The sequence below is a fragment of the Helobdella robusta genome (assembly GCF_000326865.2).
Source record: "Helobdella robusta unplaced genomic scaffold HELROscaffold_1, whole genome shotgun sequence".
Lineage (NCBI taxonomy): Eukaryota > Metazoa > Annelida > Clitellata > Rhynchobdellida > Glossiphoniidae > Helobdella > Helobdella robusta.
In genome coordinates this window covers 4,411,012-4,421,968 of record NW_008703570.1, presented here as the reverse complement: position 1 = coordinate 4,421,968, position 10,957 = coordinate 4,411,012, and the positions used below count along the sequence as shown (strand labels likewise).

At 30.3% G+C, this 10,957-nt stretch overlaps 2 protein-coding genes across 2 annotated transcripts; one reads left to right on the top strand and one right to left on the bottom strand.

Moving 5' to 3' along the window:
- Positions 1-477: 477 nt before the first annotated feature.
- On the top strand, positions 478-2,879 carry HELRODRAFT_158830 (hypothetical protein; the record flags this gene model as incomplete). Its single annotated transcript, XM_009010804.1, has 6 exons — positions 478-509; positions 576-646; positions 1,120-1,226; positions 1,483-2,022; positions 2,347-2,416; positions 2,725-2,879. The coding sequence occupies 6 exons, from the start codon at positions 478-480 to the stop codon at positions 2,877-2,879; spliced, it is 975 nt and encodes a 324-aa protein (XP_009009052.1).
- A 2,460-nt stretch (positions 2,880-5,339) lies between these two features.
- Positions 5,340-10,134, bottom strand: HELRODRAFT_158829 (hypothetical protein; the record flags this gene model as incomplete). Its single annotated transcript, XM_009010803.1, has 6 exons — positions 5,340-5,401; positions 6,287-6,499; positions 6,599-6,746; positions 7,419-7,485; positions 8,295-8,362; positions 9,730-10,134. The coding sequence occupies 6 exons, from the start codon at positions 10,132-10,134 to the stop codon at positions 5,340-5,342; spliced, it is 963 nt and encodes a 320-aa protein (XP_009009051.1).
- Positions 10,135-10,957: the final 823 nt, after the last annotated feature.

The window sequence follows — 10,957 nt, the reverse complement described above, 5'->3', positions numbered from 1 at the left end:
GTTGAGTTGGAATAACTTTAGTCAGGCTTATTACTTGATCTTTATTGGCTAATAATGAAAAAATTTACTCAATATTGCCAATATGGTTTTCAAATATTTAAATAATCTATGTCCCAGCAATTTGTCCGTAAAATGAAATCAGTTGTAGGTCATCGCAGTCACGTTGAGATGATAATTTTTTTGCTGTTGCCACCTAAAACAATTGGCGGTGATAACCAGAAATTTGGCAGTCGTTTGCCAAACTATTTGAAACGGCTTACTTCAAAATCTGAGTCAATCAAAATCAACATCAGAAGAACTTCTTTGAAAACTCAAAGCTCGATTTAAGCAGCGCCTTTGAAGACTATTAAAAGACTTCTATAATCAATAATAAGACCTAATCACAGATGAATCCTTTGATGAGTGCCGATAAAGTGAATAAAACATAATAAAAATAATAATAATGAACAAAATTTAAAATAAATAGTTAAAACAGAAATGACAACAGACAAAACAATCGGAGATGAAAGGTAAGACTACACGAGATTTGAAGGTCATTTCCTCTTGCCAAAACAATGTTTTCCATATTAACCTAGAGCGTATAGTGAATTAAAACTGCCGTTTAGAGGAGAGCGGGGCTATATGTTACAAGGGTTGAATGTTACAAGTGCGATATCTTTGTTATTAAAAAATTATTTTCAAAAATGTTTTGCACATATAATCTTTGGTTCAAACTTGACTTTTGGATAAACAAACATCTGGTGACATTTTTGTTACGACTTAAAATCATTTTCTTTTTTTCGCATCGTTTTTGGTAAGTTTCAACATTTTGTTTGTTTTTATTAAATTTTAATCAATATCAATATTTATTTTAAACTAAAATTACATAAAGCTAATATAACCTTCTAGGAAGAAATGTAGAATATGTTTCGTGTGTTTTAATACACCGCATTTTTTTTATTTTTAACCAGTCATGGCCTTGTTGGGGTTATTTGTTCCAAAGTTTTGTACCAAATCTAAATTTTGCCATTGGAATCTTTAAATGCATATATAATAATTAAGCTAAATCAAATAATTTTTATGCATTTGGATAGTTGAATATTTGTAAATCAATTTTATTTTAATCTTTCTTTTCTTCAGATAGCATGAGAAATTATATTAAGAAAACGGATCGGATTCGCATAGATCCAGATGTTTTAGCTTTGGCAATGAAAACTGTCAACGAAACTATACGTTCCATCCGGGATGTTGCTAAGCAATACATTTTAAATTTCATGATGCTGCATCGCAAGTGTAAGCAGAGTTTGTCCAATGGAGACATTTTGCTGTTAAGCTCTCAACACAATCGACAAATTTTTACTCCTAACTAGAAACAAGAGATAGCAGCTTACGTAGCGACAGCTGCAAAATTATACCATGGTGTTCCACCAAAGGAAATGAAGAAGCAATATGCTGTAAAAAAACCTCATCATATTTCCCGAACGATGCAACGAAACTCAACAGGCTGGCAAAGATTGGTTTACTGCTTTTTTAAAGCGAAACAGTTTTCTGTCAATCCGAATTCCTGAAACCACAAGTCTAAGTAGAGCTACAAGTTTCAATCAAACAAACATTGATTTATTTTTTGACAATCTGGCTTTGGTTATGGATCGTTACAAATATCAGCCTCATGAAATATTCAACGTTGATGAAACAGGAGTGACCACTGTCCAAAGGCCTGATCAAGTTGTGGCAAAACGTGGTACAAAGCAAGTAGGATCAGTCACATCTGGAAAAAGGGAAACTTTAGTGACAGTAACAATTGTGATCATTGCTGTTGGAAACAGCATTTCTCCAATATTTGTGTTTCTACGCGTTAATTTTCGTGACCACTTCATTAGAGATGGACCAACTGGTTGCATTAGATCAGCTAACCCTTCCGTATGGATGAAGGAAGATGATTTTTTCAAGTTTATTGAACATTTTGTCTATAATGTAAAACCTAAACCAGATAGACCTGTTCTCCTACTAATGGACAATCACGAATCTCATTTACCACTTAATGTTATTGATTTTTGTAAAGTGAATGGCGTTATTCTTTTGACTTTCCCTCCGCCATTGCTCACATAAATTACAGCCATTGGACCGCACAGTTTATGGACCATTGAAAAGATGGACCGCCTATGATGGTTGGATGAGATCTAATCCGGGAAGACAATGTCCATATATGGCATACCCGGAATTGCAGCAAATGCTTTTCCATTAGTTTTAACCCCCAAAAATATTAAGTCAGGATTTCGAGTCAGTGGGATTTTTCCATTCAATCTGAATGTATTCAGTGATGATGAATTCTTGCCATCAACATTTACTGATCGACCTGAACCACAGCCCTGTTCTAATCAGACTGGTACTAAACCTGTTTTATTGTCTTCCGATAGCACAAATCCAGGAGATGAAAGTGTAGTACCACATACAGATTGAATTGAAAAATAATTTATTTGGCCAAAAGCACAGGAGATCAAGATACGAGTTAGTATGTGCAGACCATCTTAACTAACTAACATATGTGCGAAGAAACATAAATCAGACAAAATATATAATAAATAATAATGAATGCAAATAAAATCCAAAATCACACATAAAATCATTAAAAGACAACCAAAGAAAAGAAAAAGTCTCAATGGTTATTGAAATGTCCTGATAAAATTAGTTTATAAATCGATGCCTTGAATATACTATAGGAAGGTGAGTTTTTCACATTTTCAGGTAACGTATTCCAAAGACGCATTGAAAATGATAATGCTGAATTGATAAAAAAGTTCGTCCTGGACGTTGAGAGGAAAAAATCTGGATTTCTATGGAAACGATCACATCTGGTATTTTTAAATGAAGCAAGTACATTAAAAAGCAGTTTACAATAATTCAATTTATAAGTTTAAAAAAATAAAAGTAATAAATAACATTAATTGGTTTATATTGCAAATATTCGCTAAACTGTAAAAAGATGTAATATGGTCAAGTTTGCGTAAGTGAAATAAAATACGAAGAAAAAATTGAGATAATGTTAAAATATGAAGATTTGATTTAGGAGCTGAGCCCCAAACAGAAATGCAATAGATAATATATGGTAAGACGAGAGAGTTATATAATTTGAGCAAGATAAACCTAGGAAATTTAGACCTCAAACGATAGATAAAGCCCAGATTTTTAGCTAGCTTGCTTGAAATGTGTTTAATATGAGTCAACCATGACAAATGAAATATAATTAATAACATCGACAATTGCAAATTCAGTAGACAATTTATCGCGAAAGCCATATTGATTTAGACAGATTACATTACGAGAATTGAGGAATTTGTTAAAACGATTTAAGATTATCTTTTCAATTAGTTTAGATATACTAAAAAGAATAGAAATAGAAATAGTAATTGTTAATAGAATGGCGAACCCCTGATTTTGATAAAGGTAAAATTTTAGAGATCTTAAGGCAATTAGGAAAGTGACCGCTTTAAAAGAGAGATTAATAAAATGTAGCTATGAATGATATTTTTTAGTACGAAATTTGAAATAAGATCATCACCGCAACTGTTAGTGCATTTAAAATTGTTAACAATATCAATAATTTCAAATGGGAGACATTCAAACAAAACAAATGTATTAGAAACATGATCACCCATAAAGCTTTTAAAATCAGAATTACAAGAATTATTAACATTGACTAATGACAAAAAATAATTGTTGAAATAATTTCACAATGAAACATCATCCATAATAAAATGATTATCAACCTTTATATTAAAAGAGGATGATATATTATTAAGTCTTCCATATTTCAATATCTTCCAAGTACGCCTACCGTTAAATTTACAATTTAAAAACTGACTATTATAATAAAGGTTTTCAGACAGTTTACATAATTTTGAAAAAATGTTCTTATATTTGTTATATGTTACTTTATCATATAAAGAGTTGGAGTGCAAAAAATTTTGTATAACTTATTTTTCCTGGCAGATAAAATAATCAAACCCTTGGTTATCCAGGGTTTTCTCTTAAGGGATTTATTACGGAAAACTTCACAATTTATAATGATTGCATTCTTAACAATATCTAAAAATGAAGTAAAAGCTAAATCAGTGTTACAACAGTTAAAAATACAAGATAATGATATCCTTCCAGACGTCAAGAAAACTCCAAAAAAAAGTTCTATTCAAACCAGTTACAAACCACACTACACCAGAAGAAATACAGCCATGCTCGTCTGCTGAGCCTAGAAAGGCAAATGGAAGAAGTCGAAAACGAAAATCTGCAATTTTAACAGACACTCCGGTCAGAAATGCTTTGAAAGAAAAAATTAATGAAACCTGCTGTTTTGAAGCAATTAATACTGGCAACAAAACGTAAAACCAAGTATCTCAGTGGTAAAAAGTAAACAAAAGCAAGGAAAATAATAACGTTTTCCAATTGCAGTGAAAAAACAATATGTTTAGTTTGCGGTGAATCATTTAAGGAAGATTGGATACAATGCATCAACTGCTAGAATTGGTCACACGAGAATTGTCGGATGGCAGTGACTATTACTTATGCCATTACTGTGACAATGTCAAATAATTAATAATAACAATTTTTATGTTATATTTCACACCTGAAACATTCAACCCGGACATGTGTAACCATCAACCTCGCCATAAGGGCTGTTTGTTACATTTGGAGGTCCTTGCAACTTTTTAGTTTTTTCATTTATGGTAAAAAATAAATCAGTTTTAATTGTTTCAGTAAGTGAATAATAAATTGTTCAATACATATAAAAAGTCTTAATGTAGTTGTTTTAAAAACAACAGAGTTATACCAAGATTTATGAAAATTGTAACATATAGCCCCGCTCTCCCCTGTACATAAACTTAAATGTTTAAAGTGAAATAACATTATGATAAATATTGCTTGCTTGATAACACACAAAATGAACTTTGTTTATATTTTTAATGAGGATTAATTTTTGAAATGTTACTTGTCGTAATGAACACTGGCGAAATATAAATCTTTTTAACATTTAAATGACGAAAATAAATAAATAAAAATTTTCATTTTCAGCAACGAGCCTAGGAAAACTGTTACGTTAAAATAAGGTAAAATAAGGTAAGGTACGGATATTTATCAAAACGGTTCAAAAATTAAATGCATCTAACTTGTTCCAGAAGAAAATCGCAAAATAAAAAAGCAAAATGTTAAAAAAAGATTTAAATTTTATAAAAGTTTAGAAAAGTTGAACTGTAGTTGAATTAAATTTATTATTTTACTGTTACTGAGACATTTTTCAAGCGAGTTCATGATATTTTTTATTTAATCTTTGTATGAAACCTTTCTGTGCCACTTGTAAAAGCTTGTTAAATTTCAGTGTCGTCACTTATGAAAATATTTTTGTCTTGATGACTCGTTTTAAAATTTTCTGCATAAAATGGTGATGGTCGCAAAATAAAATTAATGTTTGGGTTTGTCGAAGTTTGTAAAAAAGAATTAAATGCATTCAAGTCCGTCGATTCTTTCATTGGTGCGTTCTGACTGGCAGCAAATGTTAACTGCGATTGGTTATAGGCTTGATCTGGTGAAGTAGACTGCTTTGTAACTTCATTATTGTAGTAAATTTTATTATATGCTTCAAACTACAGAAATAAATGGTGATAATAAGTGCACAAACGGCATATGTTCATCCAAATAAAGGCTAGTAGTGGACCAAAGAAAACCATATAAAAACTAACAATTAATTCTTAATAAGTTAAAAAAAATTTAATGAAATATCTACAAACACACTTTATAGCAAGGCGGAAGAAATAGTAACGTAAATGATTAATGGCAAGATTGGGGTGGTCTGAAATGAAACATTAGTTTGGGTATATCAAAAATAAACTGAATTTGTAAAATTTCTGAAATCAAGAAAAGGCGGATGGGTGTAATCTACTTCATTAATTGACAACTGATTCGTAAATTTGACAATCATATGTTAGGAAGTTGTCAAAAATTTGATTAGAATAGTGAAAATATAATAATCACAAAACGGAAACATGAAGTGTGTGTATAAAGTATTAGGAATATATAATACAACAGCTAGCATTCTGAACAACCATTTTAATAGAAAATTAAAAGCTTGTAAAAGCTTGTTAAATTTCAGTGTCGTCACTTATGAAAATATTTTTGTCTTGATGACTCGTTTTAAAATTTTCTGCATAAAATGGTGATGGTCGCAAAATAAAATTAATGTTTGGGTTTGTCGAAGTTTGTAAAAAAGAATTAAATGCATTCAAGTTCGTCGATTCTTTCATTGGTGCGTTCTGACTGGCAGCAAATGTTAACTGCGATTGGTTATAGGCTTGATCTGGTGAAGTAGACTGCTTTGTAACTTCATTATTGTAGTAAATTTTATTATATGCTTCAATGCTTGCACTCGTGGAAGCAAGCATATTCGATTTGTCATTATCGGTAGATGTATTTCTTCGCACATTTTTGTCAATTTCTAAATTAGGTGCATCATGATGTAGACCTTTTTGTGCTTGTTGTTTTTTGAGAATTGATGATATGGGTGTAGTCCTAGTAATGTTTTGGTTACTAAATTCACTTTGTGATACTTTTTTTTCCATCTTTTTCTTACGTTTTTTGTCGATGAATTGCGAAATATCTCTCAAAAGTAACATGATGGTCAAAATAATTGCAATGATCAACATAATCCCCAATATAACACCAATTCCAATGCAAGCCCTTCGCATGCTGTCATTTTTTGAATCTTGCTTTTTCACTTCCTTCAAATATTCAACAATTTAGCATTGTCAAATTTTAAATTTCTAATCAAAATTGACAAATAAAAAATTATGTTTACATTTTACTTTGTCAAAAATGGTTTAAAATGAAAATGCATGAATGAAGCACATAGCCCAAAATATGTCTGCGTGTGCTTCTCTACTATTTTTTCAAGTGACAAAAAAGAGAATTCATTTGGCGTTTGATTGAACATAATTAATTTTTTTAAATATAATCTAAAATATAATCTAATCTATAGAACAAATTTCGCCAAAAAGCAGTTTGTTATAGGTCCTAGAGTTTATCTAAAGCGAAACAATAACTAACTAATCTGGAGCCAAATTTTCTCCATGTCAACAGTTATTTTGGATGGAGGATCAGTTTTTTTAAACCGTATAGAAGAAATTTTCCACCTCTGAACTCAATGCTTAATTTTCAACGTTTTGAAATGATATTGCTTTGGCGTTCAGTGTCACTTCTTTTGCAATTTCCTCATCCAAACAACAAATCCTATCTAATCTTAATGCTGTTCTAAATAATTTACCTTTATGTCTTTCATCTATTATTGCTTGCACTAACTTTATGCCTCAAACTAAATTGTTCTAAGTTTGAATTAATATGTTTTAATAAGTCTAAAATTTCTACTACTACTATTCCTCATATTGACATCTTACCCGATTCTCAAACTTGATTTTTTTCAAATTTCGTACTCTTGGTATTACTTTTGAACCCAGCATGCGTCTTTTTTTATGTTGATAATGTTGTTAGAAATTCTTATTTACATGAACGTAGAATAAAATACTTGAAATACTTTTGCCTTTCTTTGATGATCATACTCTTCTCTTACTTTTTACCTCATTAATTTCATCTAAAATTAAATATTGCAATTCGCTTGTAATTCTCAAGTATTAATGGTCTTTCTGATTCTACTATATATCTTTTTAATTCTATTATATATCCTTTAACTAAAACCTTACCCTACTTCTCCTTTAGTTGCATGTACCTTTATCTTTTCTCACATATCTCCGCCTCTTGTTAATTTTCACATTAATGTACAAGTTTAGAACTAAATTATTTCTTAAGCATTATCAAATATATAACTTAACTTAACGCCCCTCAGTACAAATTTATTTATCAAATATATTAACTTAACTTAACGTCCCTAAGTACCTATTAGACATATCATCAGATTTATCTTCACTCAATATTTATCCTTATGTAAAACAGTTGTATATATCACTCAACACCAAACACTTTTTTCCACTTTTTCATAATTCCTGAAAACACTTTTATACTAAATCTGCTTTTGCTTTTCTGGTCTTTTTGTTTTGAACTCTTTTTCTTCTTCTCTACTTCTTCAATTCCAATCTCTCTCTCTCTCTCTCTTTCTCTACTTCTTCAAAAGTATCAAAAAGAAGTGTCGACGTCACATATTTATTACATTTTCCGTCGGGAACACCCCAATTAATTAGCATTTAAATAATGAATGACAACCCACAGAAGATCTACAAAATAGAAAGTAATGACTATAAAAAAACTATAAAAAATACCTCATAACATTTTGGAGTAGGCCATCCAAATCTAAGCATACAATCACAAAATGGGGCATCTGCCATTTCTAAAAATTTCAGCAAAATAATAGTGTCATGTTTAAGATTATTCGAAATATAACTTTAAATAATAAGATCAAGTTCTGCTTAGAAAAGAAAGTTATGTATATGCTATATACGACAAACAAATCAACCAACTAACCAGCTAACCATACAATTACCCAACCAACTAATCAACCAACCAACTAATAGCCAACCAATCAATTCGTTTATATAATCCTTTTACACACATTTGGGAGGAGGCCTTCCAAATCACTTGATATTGAAAATACAATACAAAACCAGCACTAATATTTAGTATGGGCAACAAAATTTTTTAAAACTTGTTAACCATCTTATGTCTCAAACCAATTTCCAGCTACTTCCTGAAGTACCCCATTTCAAATGCTTTCTATTCGTGTGCATCTTTTCTTTATTATCCCACTTTTGAATGCATAGAGCAGTGTATAGAATAAAGTAAGTTTCTATTGTTTTAAATTTTGTTTTGATAGATATATTATCACTTTTCAAACTTTTTCAATAAAGCAAACATATAGTGGTTAAATTTTTGTGGGCAATTGTTGTCTCTACTTTTAAGACCGCCAAAATGCACGAAGTGGCCTACTTTTTCTAGTTTTTCAAGTCCTATTTTAAATATTTCACTGACTTTTTTTCTCTCGAAATCATTGCTTTTGTCTGATTATTGTCGACGGGCAATCTATATTAATCTTTACCGCCATCATGTGTCATATCGAAAAGCTCCAATAAAACTTTTGCATCGGATGCTAGTAGATCAATATCACAAGCAAGACTAAGATGCTTTACAATTCTGTCTCCAATATCAATTCTGCCCATCAATGGATCATTTTTTCATGGCTATCTCCAATAATGTTGTGAGCGGTAATAATGATAATGGAATATCTGGTCGACTTCCAAGTACTTCTTTGATCAAATCTCCTGCACCAATTCTTTCTGCCATTTTTATACATTCCTAAAGCCTCTTTAATATGTGTCCACATGATCACACCACCATGTCACCTTAATTAACTAGCTAACTACTTGTTCATACGATTTTTTTAATGAAAAACGTTTTAAATATAAAAACAACAAAATATAACGCAGTTTGAAAATTAATTTCGTTTTTTTCTTGTGAATATCATTTTCTTGAGCTTGAGATTCCCAACACCAATTATAATGGAAGCATAAAGTCAATGCTCCTCTGGCTTTCAACAAAGCTCATAATCGAAAATACGATTTAGTAATATCGGGATAAAATAGCACGATAATTAACTGAAACTGCCTTGTAACAGGCAGTTCAAATAATTTTTACAACAGTAAAAACAATAATAATGCACATCAAACCACAATTAAAAAACCAAATTAACATTGAACTTACCGCAGACAGCAAAAGAATACGAATTGGGAAGACCGATAGATTTTGATATTGGCGACACGCAATGTATCGTGGCTGCGTCATGATAATCAACATCTTGAAGTTTTTAATTGAGGTTCGCAAATAAACTTGAGTTACTAATAAGTGCAAATTAAAAAAATGTTTCATACTCGATATAACCAATTTGTAGACAGCTGTCAACTGATTGAACGAATCGATAGATAATGTGTATCTTGAATTGCGGTAGTCTATAGCAATCAACTCAGAATTGCCGAGCACTTGCATGATATTTCCGGTGTTTCTATACCATAAAACAGCTCGACTGCCGGCTTTAACAATATCTACTTTACAATATATCACTAACGACTCCTTGGGTTTCACCCTGTTTTCGGTTAAATTTGATGACATGCTGTAAAAGGTGAAACAAGATTCAATACCTGAATTTAAAAAATTATAGATGGAATGGACGGTAATTTGTAATCTTACTAAATTGAAAAAAAATAATTTAATTTTAATAAAAAATAACTGAATTAACTCCAGTTTTTATTGAAGCCTTACAAGTTTGGCAAGTTATTGCTTACTGACTTGATTCAAAATCTGACACTGTAAAAAGTCAAAGCCAGTTTTAGACCTGGCACAAAAGATTTATTATTAATTGCACTAGTACGAAATGCAGCAAACCAAAAAATGTGCACATAATCATACACAAACTCATTTAAAAATTAGGAATCTGCTTTTAAAGTCAAATTAAAAATTGATTCATTACTAAATAACGATTCAGTTTTTTGTGGTAACTTAATTTTTGTCATTTTAATTTGCTAAAATCTTTTGTTATCTTATTGATAAACCATTTTTAAAAAAACTTTATATAATTGAGAAACTTTTTAAGGTATTTAGATTTAAATTACATATTTGAATTTATAACATAAATGTATTTAGGCAACGTATTTGAATGATATTACATATTAGGTTACATAAAATTATACAATAATTAAATTTCAAAGATTACAGGTAAGGCTTCATATACATATAATATCTGTAAGAGGTTCATCAAATAAATGCTAAACATTAAGAACAAATACACTAACATAATATCCTGACTAACATAATATCTTCTTAATTAAAATAAAGAATTTTCAAAACATAATCATTATCAAATGATAGTTTGCAACAAGATTTATTTTTTTGTTGGTCCAAAGACCATTATTTTACAAGCATATTATGTATTGTT